Source organism: Toxotes jaculatrix, chromosome 9, assembly GCF_017976425.1.
Source record: "Toxotes jaculatrix isolate fToxJac2 chromosome 9, fToxJac2.pri, whole genome shotgun sequence".
Lineage (NCBI taxonomy): Eukaryota > Metazoa > Chordata > Actinopteri > Toxotidae > Toxotes > Toxotes jaculatrix.
The window spans coordinates 8,212,045-8,234,288 of NC_054402.1; the positions used below are offsets into that span (position 1 = coordinate 8,212,045).

The following is a 22,244-nucleotide window of genomic DNA, read 5'->3' on the forward strand; positions in this document are numbered from 1 at the left end:
TGACTGGGGAGCAGGAACATCTTTACATTTACATATCTGAAAGTTTTCCAAGAGAAGAGCGACAACACTAATGGAAATATAGCGTGCATGTGTGTGTGGGTGCATGCCTGCACATGAACTGTACTCATGCTGTTCTATTTTTGCTCATGCACAAAGCTGGTGGAGGTAGAAAGGCAGGCACAATGCCATTTTTAATTGGGGCAAGTCAATTTTTTGTGATTGTGCCTGCATGGTAATTTTCTAGCTCCAAGAGATTCCACTTGTGCCAAGGGCTTTGTAGTCCCCATTTTAACGTGACATTGCGCCTGTGTTTCCATGCACTAGGTCCACCTCTTATTGCAAACAGGCACACAGGGCAGTTTTCTTGGCTTCAGTTGGCAGAGGTGCATACACACATCTATTCAAAATCACAAGCCTGGAAATCTGTTCTCTACAGATTCCTAGTTGATTTGCAAATTTCTGGAAGTTTAGATGGCAGGATGTGTCTTGAGCTGCTTCAGAAATTTAGCAACATTTCTTTTTTTAAATGCAAACAGTATTTCGTCTGTATAATCAAATAGGAGGAATTTGTAAACAGGAAACGTATGGAGCTGTTAGCTAATGCATTAATGTAAATTTTATAAATGATTTGCAAAAGTGGAATTAATAAAGTCATGTAAGCAGATCTGTCTTTGTAATCACTGTGGAAAAAAGTCAACGGTTACAATTACTAACAGTGTTAACACGTTTCATATTTGTGTAGTTGTATACTAACATGAAAGTAATTTTTGTAGATTAATTATAAAATAGGTTTGTGCATATCATTACACATGGACAGGAATTTTTAGTGCCTCTGAAAATGTAAATTCACCTTCAAATGAGACATCATCTTTCCTTTGGTAACACATTTTGGATGCTGTATATTCATTATTGGGCTGCTGTATAATTATACCTCTCTAAGAAGTTTTTTTTTGGGAGAATTTGGCCTGGATTTATTTCCCAGCTTATGAGGAAACACTCTGCTTCTTTCAGTGACAATTAGAAAATTGCCTGTTGTTTAAATCCACCGCTTACCAAAATTACAAAAATTAGTCATAACCATTTAGCTACCCCAGTTTGCTCTTGCTTGCTTGCCAAGTCTGCACTTTGGTTTTTGCTTGCATTCAGTGTTTGGAAAATACAGCCCATGGTCTTCAGACTGCTCAGCCTAAACAGGTTGCAGGTGTTACTTGTTTCTTTCCTGTGTCCTCATCAGGTATTCTTCACATGGGGAATGGAGAGAACGTCTTCATTTCCCAGCAGCCTCCTGTAATCGGCAGTGTGATGGGGAACGGGCGCAGGCGCAGCATCTCCTGCCCCAGCTGTAATGGCCTTGCTGACGGAAACAAGCTGCTGGCCCCTGTGGCTCTGGCTTGTGGCTCAGATGGAAGTCTATATGTGGGGGACTTCAACTATGTGAGGAGGATTTTCACCACGGGGAATGTCACCAGCGTCCTGGAGCTCAGGTAACAGCGGAGTAGCCTACTAACATTCACTCAGAACCGTGAGCTCAGATGGGCTTGCACACAGGTCATAAACCACTGAGGTCGATTGAGATAGACAGAAATGCCCTAAAGGCCCAAGATTGATGGTCCTGCCTCTCTCATCCACCTGTATCAGCTGGAGTTTGGCCCTGATAGAGGCTGAAGTGGATGTAATTGGGTCTTAACAAAAGATGTTCCAGGAAAAGATTAATTTCTTTGTCCATGTCAGCAAAGACAGTTTTGATTGAGTAGATAAGAAATCTAATGTTTCATGATTCTCTTTTAATTAATTCTTTTCACTAACAACTAACATTTCCTCTCCTTTCTCTTCCTCTCTCATTTCTACTGCTTTTGTCAAACTGTGACAGAAATAAAGACTTCAGGCATAGGTAAGCTGCACAGTATTTACCTAAATTAATATACAAAATGGTACAGTCCACATACTTGATGTCAAAATGACCTTTTGAGCCCATTTCAGAAGCGCACTTGGGAGCAGCAGGAAGATCCTATCTTTAAATACTGACTGCATAATTTCCATCTTCATAAAGCTATAGATTTAGTGGTTTATTAACTATGTCTCTAGTGTAAACTCTAGATTCAGTGCCTTGTTCACTATAGTTTGTTTGAATCTGTATGTGTGATTGCAAAGAGAGAATGCAGCTAATTGTTGACTCATTAGAGGCTGCACTTTTTCTCAGGGTTGATAACAAGAGTCGAATTGTATTGTCCAATATACAGTTGATGTTATTGTTTCAAACGTGTGAAGCATTCAGTAAATCTAGCATTATGATTTTGAATGTATCCCTTTAATTAAAATGGTTGTGGAACTGCTTTCTTTTAAGGAATCTCAACATTTCACTATGGGATAAAGAACATACGTTGCCAGTTTATGAAGTACATCTTGCTATATCCATTTGCTATCCTACACAATCGCACTACAGGAAATCCAACCTTTATGAAATACATTATTTTCAGTGTCAGAGAGATGTTAGTGTCATTCTATTGCCACTTTGACTCTGTAGTTTTTAAATCGACGCCTTCCTCAGAGTGTTAATAGAAAAACTGAATATGATAAGTTTCATAAAGGTTTTATGTACGAAGCTAGGTGAGCTTCCTAAAATGGCAACTCAGTGTAGATTTTAAGTGGCTTAAGATACAGGGACCTAATTTTCCATGGCAGGAGGTAGCGAGGGAAATCTCTGTGTGCCCTTTTTAGATACCATGTCTCAGGCAAAGGGTTATCAATTGATTTCCTCTCAGAGGGTCATGACTTTAGCAGGGGAACATATAGTCAAACTGAGGATGAAAAGCCCAGTTGTTTTCCAAATTGGCCACGTTAACAAAACACTCCGAAGCTCTCTTGCTTTTTTTTGTCTCTGCAACTATCTTTTTTCAGTCTTTACATCTCAAGTCTTTGCGCAGAACAAAAACGCTAGTATGCTTATATGCACTAACTTCCCACACACACACTCACACGTTCTGTTTGCTAGAGCTAGACTAGAGAAGCGTCAAAGCTCTGTCCCTTTGGCCTCAGTACTCCAAACACATTTGCATATTAAAAAGGAGATTTATCCAGGAAAACACTGCATGTGTCTGTATAAAACGGGTGACTGCCTCCTGTTCATGTGTGAGCTAGCGATAGGACTGGGTGGTGGATGATCTCAGTGCTATGTTCATTGACCCCCTACTAAGGATGTCCCCATCCACTCCAACCACGCTCCCCCCATTGCCACGCCAGCATGCAGCAAAATCCAATTATCTTCTACAAACTAGATGTTGTCAGTGAATATAGATGGAGAATATGGCCATAGCTCAAGGTCAGGGAATAACGCCTCATAGTTTCAATCACTATGGGGGTCTGAAACTGTTCTACATGCAACTAGGAGCTGATAAGGTATCAGCTGATTGCACATGGCAGATAGAATGCAAAGAAGAATCTAGTTATCAAGGCCTGCTACTGACCTACTCTAAGACAGCAGTCGTTTTTCTGAGCCATCCGCTTGTACCTGGAATATACTATAGACCAACGTATCAGTCAGCTTGGTCAGTGGGCTGATTGTGACATGTGCGCCTGAGGTTTGCTGCAGTGTGCTGTCATCACTGATTCACTGAAGGTCAATTGTCATTTAAAATTATGTACTGGAGTTGACAATTCCACAGACCCACTGGTCTTGTGATCTTGTTGTATTATAAAATTATAAGCTTTGGCACTGTCATGTCGACCATAAGCCTGAAAAAAAAAAAAAAAACCCCAAGGTTATAGTTGAAATTCTGTCTTAATCCACTTTGAATGACGACCTGCTGACAGGTTTCTCTGTAATGCTTATCAGGTCTGGCAGAACTGTGTTGTATTCTGCCCTGATAACCCTGGTGATATTAAAGGTGGCGCGGAACACTGCATTGCTAAACTCGCCACTAAGTCTGTTTTGTCTGACCAGCAGTCAAAAATCCACTCAATTTACAATTCGATTAAATTAGGAAAAAGCTGGAAACTGTAAATATTTTGCATTTTAGCTGGATATGTTTAAATGATTTATCAATTTTAATAGGTTAGACAAATTGTTTTTTTCAACTAGTGAAAGGGATCAGTCAACTCCTTTTTTTTCACAGGTGACACCTGTAGAGAAAAGACCTTTAATCCATGGCATGAACTTTATTTATGGGAGCTTGGACAAGCTTGTAAAATCTGTCAGTCAAATCTACCACTTTCAAAATAAGATCATTCTAGCCTGGAACTCCTATAATCCTGTACTGTATAGTGCCATTGGATTCAGGTGTTTTTAGTTACGGTGTGCCATGCTTTGATTTTTTAGCCCGAAGCTCATGTGTTTATTAGAAACAGGAGCAGATTTTTGTTGGAAATAATCCTCTCTGTCACTTCATTTGTACTACTATGGATTTGTCTACAGTTATCTTTGTTTTCTGTCTTTTCTGACACCTATCCTGAGTAGTATGCAAGTAGACTCTGTGCATCCTGCCATGGCAGGACTGGCTATATTTGGTTTGTCTGTCTGTCAAGTTGGGCAACCTCCTGTGGATGTGAAGGATTACTTTGTTGACTTAGTTGGGAGTTTAATGGGATATTTTTCTGTGCTGGAATCTCTGCCTGATGGATGTATAATGTGTTTGGATTGCTGCTTCAGCAGTACATTTGTGTTTCTCTAAAAAAACAGTCCCAAGGGAAAGAGGAGGCAAACTTGTTTGTACTTCTTCTAGCAATAACCAGGCTACTGCTGCTGTATAGACACTGTGGTTTCATATTGTTGTTTTCAGATGATATCACAGAGATTTCTTGGGTCAGGGATGGGGTAGCAATTAGGATCTGTGTTAAAAGACCCTCTAGACCCTGCAACATTAACATTTTTTCAATAATTTTAAAGACAGTAGAGATGTATTCTTTGTATTCTCTGTATACTTATACAGTGTTCACGTACGTCTACTGTTTATATGTCTATGCACACATATTCAGACGAGTGGCGTATCCACTCTCTTTTGACAACAGGGGTTTTTAACTAAACTGACTGTATTGTACATGAGTTCTAATGTCCACTGTTATGTCATGTTTAATCTCATTCTATTTTCCTTTTTCCATGTCCTTGGTTTAAACTGTAATTGCGCCCCAATTGACTCTCTAAATGGCTTTTGAATCCATTTTAATTGTATTACACAATGTTTCTTATTGAAAGCACTGTAGCCCTTTCAGTTTTATTGACCTGGGCTTCTTCCTCTCATTTCCCTTCTCTCAGCAACAGCCCTGCGCATAAGTACTACCTGGCCACCAGTCCAGTGAATGGTGCTGTTTACCTTTCGGACACCAGCAGCAGGAAGGTGTTCAAGGTGAAATCCCTGAATGTTGTGAAAGATGTGGCCAAGAATCTGGAGCTGGTGGCAGGCACTGGTGACCAGTGTCTCCCATACGATGACACTCGCTGTGGGGATGGAGGAAAGGCTGTTGAAGCCACTCTCACTAACCCCAGAGGTAATGAATGGATGTTATTATAATCAATGTAGCGTGTAATGTGCCAAGTCAGTTGGGGTGTTTTTTTTTGTCTTTTCTTTTAGTAGTAGACAATTTTGCTGCATTGTTGAAGACAACAGTCCCAGAGGCTAGATCAATTTACTCTTCAGTGTTCACACATTCAGTTCTCTTCTCTTACCCCTATCACTATGTACACGTAGCTTGCTAGCTTCAGTTATTTTAAAACTGAATTTATTTTTCAGAACATGCCTTTCCATGTGTTTTTCTGGGGTCGTCTTTTTCTTGCTGCTTCCATATTTGGATGATGCATTAGTCATTAGATCACATGCTTACTTATTGTCCTCCGCTGGGATGAAATTGTGATTCATCTGTGCTGAAATAACACACAAGTCCCTCTGAAATGTGCAACATGCCTAGTCCAGGTTTGTGTTGAAAACAGAACATTTTGCTCTAACTGCTGTAGACTAGATGTTCATAGCTGCCAGACCCTGATGTGAGAAAAAAGAAAAAAAATACAGAGATGTGCATAGCTAAGGTTGGTATACTCAGCTTCATTGTTTGAGGCTGAGAGCACAAGAGAAAGAGACAGCATTGATGGAATTTTAGTTGTAATTGAATCAATGCCTGCAGTTCTATTCATCTATTTTGATGTTTCTATTGTTCTCCATTATTGATTGAACAAATCAATCCTAGCATTAGCTTTCATTGCTGTGATTAGTCTTTAATTTTCATTGTGGCAAATAACCCTAAATTGTCATTTAGTGGTCCTCTGTCCTCACATTAAGTCACAGAAAAACAAAATAACCGATGGATATTTTCCTCTTCTGTCCACTGGGTGACTTTTTATCTGCAGGCATTACAGTGGATAAATACGGTGTAATCTTCTTTGTGGATGGGACCATGATTCGCAGGATTGATCAGAATGGTATCATCTCTACTCTTCTGGGCTTCAATGACCTGACCTCTGCCCGACCTCTCAGCTGTGATGCTGTGATGGACATCTCTCAGGTATCTCTCTGACCTGGGCAGCCAGCATGTGTTTTCCTGTTTCTCAATCTACACCTGTCTCCTTGACTGACCCTGGGCTCCAGCATGCTTACATCTCCATGGCGGCTTTTGTTTCTGTAGCTGGAAACAATTATCCTGGACTCTGAAATCCCTAGTTTAGTTTTGATCCCAGTTTAGTTTTGATTGCCATTTGTTTATTGGCGGCATGATGCCAGTTTGTAGATTCACAGGACTTGCGAAGGATACTAAGGAAGACAGTTAAAGCTTACAGGCATTTAGCACTCAGCTAAATATTATAAATTATAAAACTATAAATATTTTCCTGTGTTCACCTAAGCCCATGCCAGTAAAGTTTCTGTACCTGTGATATATTATGTCTCTGATAATGGCTGATGATTGAAATGGTTAAGATCACTTCAGATCTTTTGTATCCCACAAGAGGAAATTCCTGCTGCAGCAAGGAAGCAAAAACAATACATCAGGACACCAGAATACCTTAAAAAGTGAAAATACAAAATAAGAGGAGCAAGATACCACTCTGGTCTGAGCAGTTAACTAAGAGGCAGCATGTGGTATCAAATTTTAACATGTCTGATGTTAAATTCATTAAATTAAGGATGGGCTGTATTCACTGAGATTTATTGGTCCACAAGATTATGAATTCAGGAAAGCATCCCCAAACACAGCTGTGCCAACCTGGTGAATTACAAAATTTAAATCATCTTATGGGTAACACACAAATACAAATTTAAAAAATGAAAATGAGTAGTTAATTGGACTCCGTCCAGACTGTGGGAACCCACAGGAACTGGAGTAAACATAGCACTAGAGTACAGAGCCAAGCTGAAACCGAGGTGGCACTGCAGTCCCAGGAGCTTCCATGTCTGTGTCAAGTGGCCACACATCCCCAAATGCAGAGGGCCATTGACCTATATCTGTAGGGGGATGACTAAGTTGACCTATAACCTTGCTCGCTCTCGATTTACCCACACATGGTCACTGATGCACGCAAACACATGAACACACACACATATGCACACATATGTACCAGACTGCTACACCAGACAGAACACATCCCCCAGGCAAGGACACTGCACTGAGGTCACATCACTTTCTAGCTCAGTGACTTCTCTTTGGAGGTGACGAGACAGACTTTTTGCATACTCTAGCAGACGTTGTATGGCTGTTTTTCCTTCACTATAATTTTCAGCTCAAGTAGTTAGGGACTGTTTGGCCATACTTGCCATAGCAGTCATTTATAATCCAAAAACTACACTAGTGTGTTTGTTATGTGTTGTCGACAGTATCTATAATTGTTTTAGTTTGACTCCCACGAAAAGAGCAGTCCTGGGCTTTAATGATAAGTTGTGATTGATTTCTAAGCCTGGGCTCCATGTGCACGCACTAGTTTGTTTCTTGCCCCATCGCGTATGTTATTTTGTATAACTATCAAACAGGTCCTGAGGGGGCCTCAGATGCCAGTGGAGAGAGGCTTTCTGTGTGTGAAATGATGTATTCAGTGGAGGAAGCAAAGCCTCCAGCTTCCCATTTCCAGCCCCAGAGGAAGTCCAACCCCCTCATGACCCCTTATTGCTGCTCTTTTACCCACCACCACCCCCACCAACACCAGCACCTATAGATGCTCACCATCCTAGTTCTGCAGCAGAGAGGACACAGGGAGACTGAGTGCAGCTCCACAACGATGACAAATCACACAAGCGCTGCCAGAGACAAAGCATCCATTAAAAATTCATCCAGGGCACATAGCTTCCTTCTTCAAACACTCCCCAAACCCTCACTTAGGACCAGATTTCTCTGGAGAAGGCTCATCACAGTGGTCATTGCTTTTTCTGTACCTCACCTGTGTAAAGCAAAAAATAATGTCACATTTCTCTCTCGCCTCTGATGAGGTCATTGTTATCTTGCCATGCCATCTGTGCAGCAAAATTCACTCTTAATTCAATGTACATCTCTGTAACCTTTCTTTCTAACTTGCAACTTAACTTTTAACTTTTTATTATCATTCAAAAGGACAAGAATTTGACCTCATTCAAGAATCTTTTAATTTGTTTATACCAAGGCCTTAGGTCCTTGCTGTTTCAGAAATCTGTTCCATTTTCTGTTTCAAGTCTTGAAAATCTTCTCCACATCCCCTGCTGAGTTCAGACTCAAATAGAGGGAACCCATGTCTTAAAACAAGATCACTTGAACATATTTCAAGGGTGTTAGCGGCTTCAGAAAGCTTTATCAAGGCTCTGACCGTGACATTCAATCCAAATCTGAGAGGGACTTCAAATAATGACACATTACTCTTCTTCAGACAGGCATCATGCTGGTTGAGCAAAGAGTAAAGAGATTCCTAATGGAAAATGTCATTATAGTTCTATTACAAGTTCAAATACATTTAAAAATAGTTATGTATTGCGTTGTTGCAAATCCATGGCTCACTTGCTCAGCTGAGGAGCACATTTTGGGGGGTTTTTTTTGCCAGTGGTGGCTGTGTCAGGCAGGCACTACTGACAGCTGCCCCACTGTATAAAGGGGAGGGTATGATCGGGTTACAGCATATGGGACAGCAGCTCGGGAAATATCCCCTCATCAGTCAGAGTGGCGTGAAAACCTCCTTACAGGCAGCTCCCCTGAGCCACTCCACCCTCTGGCTCATGAAATATTTAACCACCAGTGTTGACAAGAAATAGGTTTTAAGAAATTGAAAGTCTCCCCTTCATTTCCCAAGTAAATGCATTTTCTGGTCACTGAAAGACGGCATGTATCCACTGCCAGTCTCCTGTTTGTTGAATGTGGCCAAAGATATGTAGTATTATATAAACCTCCTCCGTGTTGTGGGGGATGATGGGATGATGAGAGGTTTATGGGATGTGAGCTGTGTGTATTGCTCAAATCTGTTTTTCACTCAAAGGTGGACAAATGCTTCACTTGTAAAGAGTGGCACAAGGATTCAGGAACGTTATCAAAGCCAACAGTGTAGAAACATTCAAGTAATCATCTCTGCAGAATCCCCTGTCAATTTTAGATGGATTGTTTCAGCATTAATCTCTAGAAAATCAGGAATATGTGCAGATATCAGGTAAATAAAAAGGCTTAACATGACTGACTGTTTGCTGTTAGCAACCTGCTACTCTGTGCTCTATTGAGTATGACACTTGAAAATTTTGTGTTTCAGGACTGCTATCTTTTGTGATGCAGAGTAGCATGTCAAATGAAGTTAAATGCAATATGTCAACCTTGACTTTTTTTTTTACATTTATCAGTAGCAGCCATTTCCCTGAGGCCTTTTAACCCTCAAAGCTTTCACAATTGGTGAATTATTGTTTAACCACAGACACTAAGTAGGCAAATGCCCACTTCATGGCCAAATTGTGTCTCTGTTGTCCACTTTTTATTGTAACGCACGCTCACAATGCACTCAACATGTTGCATTGGTCTTTTTTTTTTACTGCTGATTCACTTGGCTTACCTCAAGTGTACGTTTTCTCCAAAACACATATTATGGAGTTTAAAACGGTGGGCAAGGTAACAATTTATTTCATGTTAACGTCTCCATGACCTGATACTCAGGATACTTCTCTTTTGTCAATTCTAGTGCTAAAAGTTTATGCAATTTGCATTTCCAGGTCACAATGACAAATTAGTTACCACCACAGTACAGACTACATAAATTGATTCACCTTTCCATTTCCCAGTTGTAGGACAAAGTATTCAAAACAATGCTAAGGCTGCTCTCATCTAAAAGGTTGCCTAAAATCTGAACCTGTCTTTGTATTTTGGTCCAGGTTTTAATCAGTCTCCTTTGTTGGTGCTCCAAGGCTTCTATTGAAATATGGCACTTCATATTATGTTCCTAAGAGATCCCCCTGGGATCTTAAGTGAGAGGGAGACCGGTAAATTGGATGAATCCAATCATTCCAATTTGTTAAAAGCCTGATACATTGTTAGCAGAACAATAAGTCATAATTTAGGAGGCCAGAGGCAGGCTAGACTTTCATTTGGTAAGTGTGCTCCAGTTTCTTTTCAAGGACTCATGCAATCTCTTGTCATTACAAAATTAATAACCCAAAGCAAGGAAAACCAGTGACTCAGTAGGGGTGAACGATGCAGAAGCCCAGTCCTTTGGCGTCCGGAGTTCTCATGATCAATTGTAGTAATAGTTTTTTCAGTTAATCTCATCATTTGAATGATCTCTCCTCATTCTGCCCTTCCTCACCACTATTGTTATCATCTTTGATCTTAAATTTCATGTTCTTGTGTTTCTTCTTTTAACAGTACACCAACTGTTATTTTCCTCCTTATCAGATAATACATCGTCTCAAAAAAATGTTTGCTATGAGATAGTCCACCTTTTTCTCAGCAGCCTATCTTTTTTGTAAGCACTTTCCAATGATTCTTCCTTTGAAGGACTGTTTCCCTCTGATAAAGTGAAAACTGTGTGGATCAATAAGAGTATAGTCTGATTTTTGTGGTGATGTGAAGCGGATATTTTTGGTGTGTTTTTTCCTCTTAGGTGCGTCTTGAGTGGCCCACAGACCTGGCAGTGAATCCAATGGACAACTCCCTGTATGTCTTGGACAACAATGTGGTACTCCAGATCTCAGAGAACCATCAAGTCCGAATTGTAGCAGGCCGGCCTATGCACTGCCAAGTGCCTGGGATTGATCATTTCCTCATGAGCAAAGTAGCCATCCATGCCACCCTGGAATCCGCCAACGCCCTAGCTGTTTCCCACAACGGCATTTTGTACATTGCTGAGTCAGATGAAAAGAAAATAAACAGAGTACGACAGGTGTCCACCAATGGAGAGATCTCCCTGGTTGCAGGAGCACCAAGTGGCTGTGACTGCAAGAATGATGCCAACTGTGATTGTTACTCTGGAGATGAAGGCTATGCCAAGGATGCTAAGCTGAATGCACCTTCTTCCCTGGCAGTGTGTCCAGATGGAGAGCTATATATTGCAGATCTGGGCAACATTCGTATCCGCTATGTGCGAAAAAACAAGCCATATCTGAATCCCCTCAGCATGTATGAGGTGTCTTCTCCCATTAATGATGAGCTCTATCTGTTTGACTCCAATGGCAGCCACATTTTCACGCAAAGTCTGACTACAGGAGACCACCTCTACAATCTGACCTACACAGGAGCAGGGGATCTGAGCAGCATTACTGATAAGAACAAGAACACAGTGATCATACGAAGAGACACGACAGGAATGCCTCTGTGGCTGATGGTCCCCGATGGACAGACATTCTGGTTCACCATCGGCACCAACAATGCCCTTAAAACTGTCGCTGCCCAGGGTCAAGAACTAGCTGTAATGACCTACCATGGAAGCTCAGGACTTCTAGCAACTAAGACGAATGAAAATGGATGGACAACCTTCTTTGAGTAAGTAATTTTAAGAAACATTTGCAAAACACCTTTATAATCCTAATAATCAGAGTCTGGATCCTAGTTGAGCTGATTATAGATTAGTGCTTTACCTCGGAGAGCAAGTAAATACATCTGTTAAATCTCTTAAATCCAAAAATACAGTTTGTACAAAATCATTTTAGGACTGTCTGAACTGGGAGCTCTATGTTTGTGGTAGGACTAAGTGCTAAGATGCTTTAGTAAGTGAATGTTGTTGAAGTTGAAGAGTTCTTTGACATCTGAGTTTATTGGCACATGAGCTACCTTCTTATGTCTGGATGTCTGTGTCACTCAGAATACAAGACCTGTGGAAGTATGAGTGTAATCCTATTTGCTGTTATCATACCAAATAGGATTACTGCATGATATGTTACTCATCTGCACCCTTGCTTGCAGTGACAGACTGCAGACCATCGCTTGTTTGGAGTTGTTGGGTATAGGAACAACATTTATCTGTTGGCAAGCACATTTTACCAGTAGGATTTCAATGAGACCTGGCAGTATGAGCATAATAGATTAGCGAGAGGTAGTAGTTGAATGAGGCAAACCACATATTGCGAGGGAACAATTGAAAACACTCCACCATGCTGCAGCATTTGAACTTAGGATTTCATGTTCTGTTGACTTGTGTGGAACAATCTGTCCCTTTGCTTAATATAGTGTACCAAAGAACACTGTGCTAACTGGATGTCATTCCAAAAAGTGTGATTAAGCAGATTGGCTGGTCAGACATCTGTTACACCTCGCTGGAGGAATGTAACACTCTGACACATAATCAGACGCTCTGTTTAATCTGAGTAGACATTTATCACCTGTGTTTGATTTGGTTGTCATCTGAGACGGTTGTACTGAAAAAACGATGCAGCGAAAATGGCACTAATGCAGCCATGCATAGGCATTTCTCAAGGTAGAGTGAATTGCCTACGGCTTAAACAAATCCAGTGGGTGGTTGGAATTCTCAATTATTTTTCTCTGACTTTCTGTAAAATGGGTACTGTTATTATCAGGTTTGAACACTTACCTGTTTATCAGTGACCTGTGAAAATAGAGAGATAGTATAGTGTAAGCTTTTGTAAGATAAAACACAAACAATGGATGTTCAGTATGTTCCAGATTTTTCACAAATCTCACTTTTACCTAAGAACATTTTCAAGATCTTTGAATTTCACATATAGTATTATTATTAGATAAGTGGGGATACCATGGTGTGTACACATATTGTTCTAGAATTGCATCATTGTCCTGCTCAGGAGGAATAGCAGGTCATCCACTAATCACAGGGTTGATGGTTCGATGGTTCCACTGTTCCTCCCATCCACAGTGTCAGTGTTCAGTGTCCTGCCCTGGGCAAGACACTGAACCCCAAATTGCTCCCAAAAGGCCGTGCATGGTGGCTCACTCCCATCGGTTTGTGGATGTGTGTGTGGACATGTGAACGAGATGCAAATTGTAAAGCATTTTGGGTAAAATAACAAAGTGTCTGTTGTGAAGCTATCACCTGTTCGGAGTACAAAATATTCTCTGTCCTTTTTCAGAACAATAATCAGGTATTTGAAGATACATTAAGGATAAAATGAAGAAAATGTATTATTATTAAAATTATTCAATTTATTTCCTGTTTTTCTCTTTCAAATTAAAAAGTTGCTTCATACTTTCATATGAGAAAGCCAGATCATCCATGTTTCATTTAGACCCATTAGAGTCTTTGTTTTTTTCTTGAATAATTAGCTTTGAAGGTCACTCCACCACCTGAGGGTCAAAACCATAATTTGTCGCCATCACAATTGAGAAGGAGCCTCACTTTATCTCTCAACAAAAAAAGAAAAACGCAAAGGATTGACCTGTGAACAAAATCCATCCATACAGTCTTTCTTTCCTTGGCAACCTTATCTGCTCTGACATTTACTGTGTATGCAGATGCTCTGCTGACCTTGTAATGTTTTTATTGTAATGATAAGTGCTTATACTCAAGGGTTACTGTAAATCTATTAAATCATCTGAAGGATGCCTAATTGTTCTCTTAGCCCCCAGTTAACAAGGCAGTAATGGTTCTGTTTAGTAACAAATGTGCTTTAGCTACTGGGTTCAGGAAAATGTTCCGCAGTTGATTAAATACAACAATAGTAACAGTTAAATCATGTAAAACAACTGTTAATGAAGTTGAAACAATCACATGGCGGTTGCCCTCATGTTATTTTCTCCACAGTCATCAGTCACATGTTCTCAAATTCACAGGCAGCAAGAGGAAGTGAAAATATGAGAATAACTCTGCATAGAACAGAGGTTAGGTATGCTTGAGGGGACGCTGATATGAAGTGTCCAGCCTATTGTTGGGCCCCAGCATGAAAGGTCATAGAGCTAGCATGTGACACAGAGGTGATGCGATCCGAATGGACTTGTGGCCATCCAGGGGGAAAGCAGTCCTCTCCTTCTGCTGAGAACCCTGCCACCGCATGCCCCTCTTGTCCAGAGAAAGCAAGCTAATAGGCAGCTGAGCTGAAGCAAGCCAGAGCCATTAGAGCACAGTGGTGAAGCCCGAGGAATGACTCTAGCTCAAGGCCCTAATTGAGACAGAGAGAGTTTGGGTCAGTGATCAAGCTGGGGCATGCAGCGTTTCTCTAGAATGAGATTTCTGTCTTGTGGACTCAGTCTTTCGTGCAGAGGTGAAGGCAAACAGGAACACTCTCTTTGTCAAATGAATTGAACAGTTAAAAGTGGTACAGAGCAGATAACGTTCAACTTGTAGTGCTTTCACTGCAGAAACTTTGATTGTATGATGAACACAAGTAGAATGGCTTGCTGATAAAATATGAGCTGCATCAAAAGAAGTCAAACGCTTTAGATATAAATTACTCTGCTATTTAGTATTTCCTGAAGTGGAAGACTTTGGTTGAAATGCATCTATGAATTCCAGTCCCTACAGCCAAGATCAGATAACATTTATCTCTGGGAGATGATTCCTCTCTCACTCTTCCTTTCCATATCGGATATTTGAGATGGCAGCGCTGAGGAAATATCCGTAAACCAGCACCCGCCATCTCATTTATTAGAGGCTTTATTATGGCAGGCAGCAACATCGAAGAGGGCTTTCCAATCTGTATTCAGTGCGCAGATAAAAGTCTTCATTCTAAGTAATGTACCGTTCACTCACTCCCATTCTGGAACACTGGCAATCTGAAAGATTTCAGATTGTTCTATGTTGATATGTTCTCTGAACGAAATGAAACAATCTGGCCACTCATGTTCCTGTGTGTGATGAACTGACTGCTTTGTAGGCTAGGGGGATGCTGCATCTCTTGAAGGAGTCGCACCTCAGTGCTCCTATTTCATAGACTGTATAATAAGATTAGGTGATATCACTAATCTTTTAAGCTAATAAGCAGTTTTCCAAATTTGAAAAGGTGTATGCTTTCTCGTCTTGGCCATGGCAGTTTTTTTTTTTGTCAATAGTTGTTTTTTTTTCCCTTTCTATTGCAATCTTCCATCCTTTAAAGGTTACTTACAGACTGAGTAGCACTGATATTAATGACACATTCACATCCTGTTGGAAGAGCTAGAAAACTCCAAACTTTATTAACTCATAGATGCATCCAATTTCTATTCATGAATAGTAGAGTGAAGCAGACATTAAACACTTTTTAGAAGTTGCGCTGACTGTGCTTCAGTGATTAAAGCAGATCGTTTTGAGGTTTTTTTTTAACCTCAGGCTGCTGTGTCTACTGGCGGCGCTGACACATTTTGACAATTTGTGACACCAAGAGGGAAATATCAAACTAGCTTCTACTGTAATTACCGCTACATCAGTTTATCTTAGATAGCAACTCATAATCACAGTAAGTCTGAGATGAAAGAGCAACTCATTAGTCACATTTTTAGTATGAGCGTACATGAATATATGCATACCTGGCCTGCATTTATCATCATGATTACTTCATTATGATTTAAGAAATCTTAGCAACGCCCAGTAATTTTTTTTTTCATGCCACAGCACTGTTTATGATTCTGTTATAGTTACCTGTTTGCACACACTTTCAGATGACATGCCCCTTTTTGCCTTCTTGACTCACATCCTTGTATTTCTTTGTAGGTATGACAGTTACGGGCGTCTGACTAACATCACTTACCCCACGGGCCGAGTGAGCAGCTACCGTACAGACGCCGACAGCTCAGTCCGCATCCAGACAGAGGGATCCAACAAAGAGGATATCACCGTCACCACCAACCTGTCAGCCTCTGGCACCTTCTACACGCTCATGCAGGGTGAGTGTCGTTTACTGTTGCTCTTAAGTAGAGCTGGTGATTTTTATCTTAACAACGGCAGTGCCAAAAGCTTGAACTTTGCTTCAACAGCAAAACCTTTTTGTTTGTTGGATTTATCTATAAAGTTATGATCACGTAGTGTAAATATCATAAAGAGGATCTTCCCACACTGCATTTTGCACACTTTTTATTTGTTTAGATGTGACGTTTGTAGAAGGGATTCTCAAATATTTTAAACACACAGACACATATTTTGACAGAGACTCTTGTTTGATAAGACAGGCACTGTTTACAGTTTTGCTATCAAAGAACACTTCAGTTGCCTGTGGGTATAACATTTGTGGAAGTTAAACAAGATTAGAATCCCCACCTTATCGTGGCAAAGGGATTTGTGTGCCTTTCTGATCCTGGAAGCTGTGTTGTAGGGACCAGTAGCACTTTGTAGGATGTCCCAGAACTTTGAACTGGAAATATTCAGAGGGTAGTTAGAAAAACTGTTGATTGTGAAGTCTGGATTATCCAGTATTACCAAGACATTGTTGCTAGACAGTTACATAGCTGCTGATTTTTCCAAATTATAAATTTCAGTGCTTTGAGCAACACAAGTAAAAGTCTATTCATCACCATTTTACTGTATTGAAGTGGAGGCAGATGTCTGAGAACCCGGGATGATTAAAAGAAAAAAAAAAAAATACCTGCACAGCTATTTCTGGAGGTTAAATCAGAAATTAGATTTTTGTAAATTACATTTAGTGGTTTGAGTGAGCTGACCTTTAAATGAAGATGTAATGCTTCACCACTTACCAGTTACAGAGCTTTCTCACAGAAGTATTTGTTGCTCCTCTGTGTTTAATAAAAATGTGTAGTGCAACTCCCATTTACCAGCATGGAAATGGAATTGATTTTCTGTCATAAAAACAAGTCATAAAACACATTGCCGGTGGCCCATATGAGATCCTCCAGATTTAGGAAATTTAGTGAGAGAGATGAAGGCAGTGGGCGGACTGATGTTGTGGCCTAGTCCATCTGGTTTGCCTTAAAAAAAATCAGCATTCTGGTGTCTTGTTTTGTGCCTAAAAAACTGCTTCATTGATTACCTGTTGCTAGCTTTGAACTTTCTGGACCCACTTCAATTTTTAAAAGACTGCCCCATCCACACCCTTTTTACCTGCTACTATTTAATTTAGATCTCTTCCACACCCTGGCCCTATTGACTCACTGCAAAACTGTGTCTGAAACAGAAGATGACAATCTCTGGTTTCTCAGTGTTGCTCAAAGGACTGGTCACCTCCGTGCTGTGACCTTGTCTTAGACATCTGCTTGTGAGAAGAGCGGCGCCAGGAACTCTGCTGTTAATTAATTCACTCTTGTCTGCTTTGTAAGCTTGCGACTGGGTGATCACATAACACATGGCCTTCAAGATTCCTCTCTGGTCATCTGGTTGCATGTTTGTCCTCTTCAGCTTGAGCTTCAACACAACTCATGGTTGTCAATTACGTTGTTGTCATAAGGTGTATTATGCTGTATTATTTAATTGTTTTAGCTAACAAGGTTCGCTGAGCCTTATCATGTTGGTCAGGTGTACTGTTTCATTATTTGTTGTGTTTTAAGCCAACCACAGCCCCTTTAAATGTCAGTGTAGGGCAGAGCCCCCCCCCCCCGCTGAACTGTTTGCATGCATTAGCGTGAACCTCCCACTTCAGCAGTATTTCCAGCTTCATCTGGTCCCGGAGGCCTCCTTTTGGTAGGGTCTGCCCCAGAGGCCTTTGGTCAACCCCTGAAGTGTCGGTATGATGGAGAGAGGTAAGGGCCAGTGCAAGGTCAACCCTGCCTCCTCTGCCCATTTCTCTTGTCTCAGCACCACAACATATCCAGTGGAAGCTCTGTGCAAAAGAAAAAAGATAAAATAAAAAACCTCCATCTCATCACACGATGCCGTTTTTTTCTGTGCAAAATAAAGAAATCGTCACAGCCACTTTAACCTGACATGTCAACACAAGGAAATTAAAGTGTATGTTTGGATTTTTTTTTCTGTTAAATGAAGTCAACTAATTAATGTAGTGTTTGACAAGCCATTAATTTTCCTTTGTTCTTAATGAGAATAGTATTCATCCTGGTTCCTGTCAGTCTACTGACAGGAGGCAAGAAGGAGGCATTCTCTGATGAATGTACATGAGATGCTCAGTGGAAACATTAGTCACTGGTCTGGAGCTGGAACACAGGCTGTCATCACCTAGGGACAGTAACAGACAGGCTCAGATTTATCCCTTGTGAGTGTGTGTGTGTGTGTGTGTGTGTGTGTGTGTGCTTTTGTGTTTCACCCTGCCTTCTCTGTGGCCACAGGCAAGCTAGAATCCTTGATAGTTTTCATTCCTCCATATCCTCCAGGCTGCTGCAACAGCTGTAAAACTTTACTTTACTGGCGCTGTGAAACCTCTCACTATTGATCTTTGTTGTCACAGACCCAACATTATCGCAGGGGTTCGGTTAAATACTGCTGTTAAAGGCTTTCTTTTTGCTGAGCAGCCATCTTAGGTCATTATGTTTGTGTCTCTCTGAGATAAATATTAGATTTAGTCCTCTTATATCAGCTACAAGAAGCTCTGATTGTTTCTCTCCTTCTAATCATAATCATTTCCCCCTGTGCTCCCTCTGCATCCTCAGATCAAGTTCGCAACAGCTATTTCATTGGTCTAGATGGGTCGCTGCGGCTAGTGTTGGCCAATGGCATGGAGGTGTCCCTGCACACCGAGCCCCACCTGCTGGCCGGCACAGTCAACCCCACCGTCAGCAAGCGGAACGTGACCCTGGCCATCGACAATGGCCTTAACCTGGTGGAGTGGAGGCAGAGGAAGGAGCAGGCTCGTGGCCAGGTCACTGTTTACGGACGCAGATTAAGGGTAAGCAGGCCGCCTTGCCAAAAGTGAGTTGTGCTTATATGCACTTAAAAAGGATCACAAGGTGACTGTTTAAGAACAGATGGGAGAGAGGAAAATTTTTTATCTCGCTGAAAATGGCATTGAACTCCAGCCACGTCCTGAACATGACCGCACTCACTGTGCAATTTACCCTTGACTGAAAGACTTCTGCGTTCTTCAGCATGAATCTGAGGTTGTAGGCAAACAGACAGCAGACCTGTTCACTGGAAGACTTTGTTAGTGGGCTATGTTCAGACCAACATTAGCACTGTGCCAAAACACCCCTGATTAAAGAGGTTTTTTAAAAAAAAAAAAAACTCTGCATTGATCATTTGGAAAAATAACACTGAACCTTTCTTTGAACCTTTGCCACAGTGCAATGCAACATCATCCAGCAATGCACAGCACAGAGATTCCTTGTAGAGTACCTTGTTACACGAGTGGTATAATGCTGTTGTTTATCTTGCAATCATTGGCACAGACCAGGAAATTATTTGCACTGTAATAGCTTTGCAAAGATGAAAAATCTTGCCTCATATCTATGAATTGCTGTACAGTGTTTTGGGGTTTAATAGCCCCTCAGGCTCCCAGATGTGTTACTCTATCTCGACTTACTGGATCATATAAGAGAACTTTTCACCTGTACCTGAGGCAGCATCCCCACACCAGTGCCGCCACTTGCATTTGTTTTAACACAAGTCTGTTTTTGGTCTAAGTAGACTAAATAAAATTTACTGAGTCTTGTGCATACTGTTTCTATGTATAAGACGGGTCTGTATAATACTTCCAGGTAAAATCACAGGTTGGAGAAATATGTGACTGGGTAAATGGCCTCAACAAGCTAACACAGTTACACACAGTCACATTTTATAATGTGATAAACAACCGATGTTTGACCATAAAACATCTAGAATGACTATGACTTGAAATTACTATTAAAACAAACAAAAAAAAATCCTGATCGATTGGATTGTTTTTCTTGGCTTTGTAAGGCAAATAACAAGTTTGGTTAAGTTGTCTTCCACATTGTCTGGGAGGTGACACAGCTAATGGGGAGGTGCCACTTTGTCTGTCATTGGCTGTTCATTTAATGGCCCTGTCGTCCCTTTGGAAGTGAAAGCTTCTAATGTATGTTACAGACAATGGCCCCAGGGGTGAGATAGGAAATGGGAGCAGCCTAATGGCAAGAACAGAGGGGATGAACAGAGCTGGAATCATTGAGCGACCTTGAGTGGCATGTCAAGTGATATTATGTGGGTGGCTGGATGAGTGTGTGGCAGTACATGAGGGGTGGGAGGGTGGGGTCTCAAATACAGAACAGGGATGCATGAGAAAAGGAGCAAGAGAAACAACTCTGTCGGTCTGACTTTACAGATCCCTGTTCTGCTACGAATGAGCAAAGGTTACTGAAAAGAGCAAAAGTATTTGGGCTGTCGCTGTCTGTGTTCTATTTTGTTTATTTGACTTTAAACTGGGTTACTGATGGTCCTCAGTTTGCCCCCTTCCAGAGTGACATGTGCTACCCTGGATAGACCCTCCCTACTCGCCCATGGTGTTCATGATTTATGTTGCCAAGGTACAATAACTCTGTTTCTTTCCATGGAAACAAGCCCTCCTCTTAGAGTAGTTTGTGAATGTACAGCAGCAAGAATCTTCAACCACTGCAATAGGGAATTAAAAACAAATCTGGTATCTCTGAATTAGCATTTTAGTATCATCATAGTGTCTTATAATGTGGGGCTGTTTGTTCAAAAGACATACGAGTTGGGAACAGATGAAACGGTAGAATTTGTTTTATTTGATTGGAGCATGAGAATAAACATAACTGATATTATTGAAGAAAACTGAGTAATTGTTGAATAAATCATGAGAACTGATAAAAGGCATTTTCACTTGTAAAATTACAAACTGAGATTGTCACTTGACACAAAAGTCAGTGCTGCTGATTGAGAGATCAGATGTTGCCGTAATGTTTTATGTTGAGGACAGTTTAAAATTTAACATTTTTTGTCTAATGTAAAGTCATAGGCACTCTTCTTTTTGTACGTGACTGCTTTCTTTGAGAAGTTCCTTTTAGAGGCTTCATCCAATTTAAAATGATTCCTCTTGAGCGAGTTTCTATTCGCATGGGATCTTGGGAACTCTGCTGTAAGAGTTTTTTTTCCACCCTGTTGAGTCTCTGGCGAACCACATCCTGGCATGAAGGAGCTTTCTCTCTCTCTTACACCTTATTTTCTTTTGGAAGCAATCTCAACACAATCTTTTTGGACAGGCGACGGGCCTGAGCTTCCTGTGAAAGAGTCTGACACACTGTCCAGCGCTTCAGGAAATGCCAGAGCAGGAGGGGTCTTAGTCTTTGATATCCAGTCATTGATCTTTAAGAATTTAAGTAGTTTAAGAAATGACTGTCTAAAAAATGTAGTAATTTCACTTGTGTCAGTGAAGTCTTACACTTGTTATGACAGCAAGTGAAGGTAAAACAGAGCATAACGAAAGAGGGCCCCCTGTTCTTATTCCTAGATCCCCCCTAGTCTTGCAGCTCAGATTGCTTGTGCCTCATGGAATCATTCCCCTCATGAATCTGTTTGCCTTTAGTGTAAAGTAATCCTCTCAATTAGGTATCAGTGACCTTAATTGCCTCTGGTGTAATTGTCCCTTCACAGATGAGAGACCTAAGCATGCTTTTCTCAATGTGAAATTGAAAAAGTGTGGTTTCTCAGCGAGCCCCCTGCGACCTGCTCTGTGGCATGTGTCTGGAAGGGAGCCAGAAGCCGCTTTCTGAGCTCCTTTAAGATGTTTTTAAGCCTTGCCAAGTATTTTAGCAAGCCAAACAGTAGCACACCTGAAGAGAAACTATGCAGATTAATAAAAAAGATGATTACAATACAGAGTCAGAGGGGTAGTTTTAAGAGACCTCTTCAACCTTATTTTCCAGAATCTACCAGATGGTGGTTAAAGAAATGCTTTGTATGGAGATTTCCTGTGACCTGCAACCTAAAGGTCATTTTATCCTCATGGTTTGATTTATTTTCCCTCTCTAGCTTATGCTTACAGAGGCTGCTGACTGAGAAACATAATGGTAGTGCTGTTGGTTGACTTTTTTGGGGGGGCTACAGCACAGGAGCTGCACCCTAAATAAAAACAGGCAGCGGG

The 22,244-nt window shown here is 41.0% G+C and overlaps 1 protein-coding gene across 3 annotated transcripts in view; it reads left to right on the forward strand.

Moving 5' to 3' along the window:
* Positions 1-22,244, forward strand: part of tenm4 (teneurin transmembrane protein 4) — a 111,964-nt gene that overhangs the window by 76,308 nt on the left and 13,412 nt on the right. For 2 of the 3 annotated variants that reach the window (XM_041045995.1, XM_041045997.1), the window contains 6 exons: positions 1,235-1,484; positions 5,249-5,481; positions 6,335-6,489; positions 11,012-11,889; positions 16,001-16,173; positions 18,838-19,073. In XM_041045995.1, coding sequence (XP_040901929.1) covers positions 1,235-1,484; positions 5,249-5,481; positions 6,335-6,489; positions 11,012-11,889; positions 16,001-16,173; positions 18,838-19,073 — 1,925 coding nt within the window. Of the gene's footprint in view, positions 1-1,234; positions 1,485-1,870; positions 1,892-5,248; positions 5,482-6,334; positions 6,490-11,011; positions 11,890-16,000; positions 16,174-18,837; positions 19,074-22,244 lie in introns of all 3 variants that reach the window. The other variant, XM_041045996.1, reaches the window with a different exon arrangement.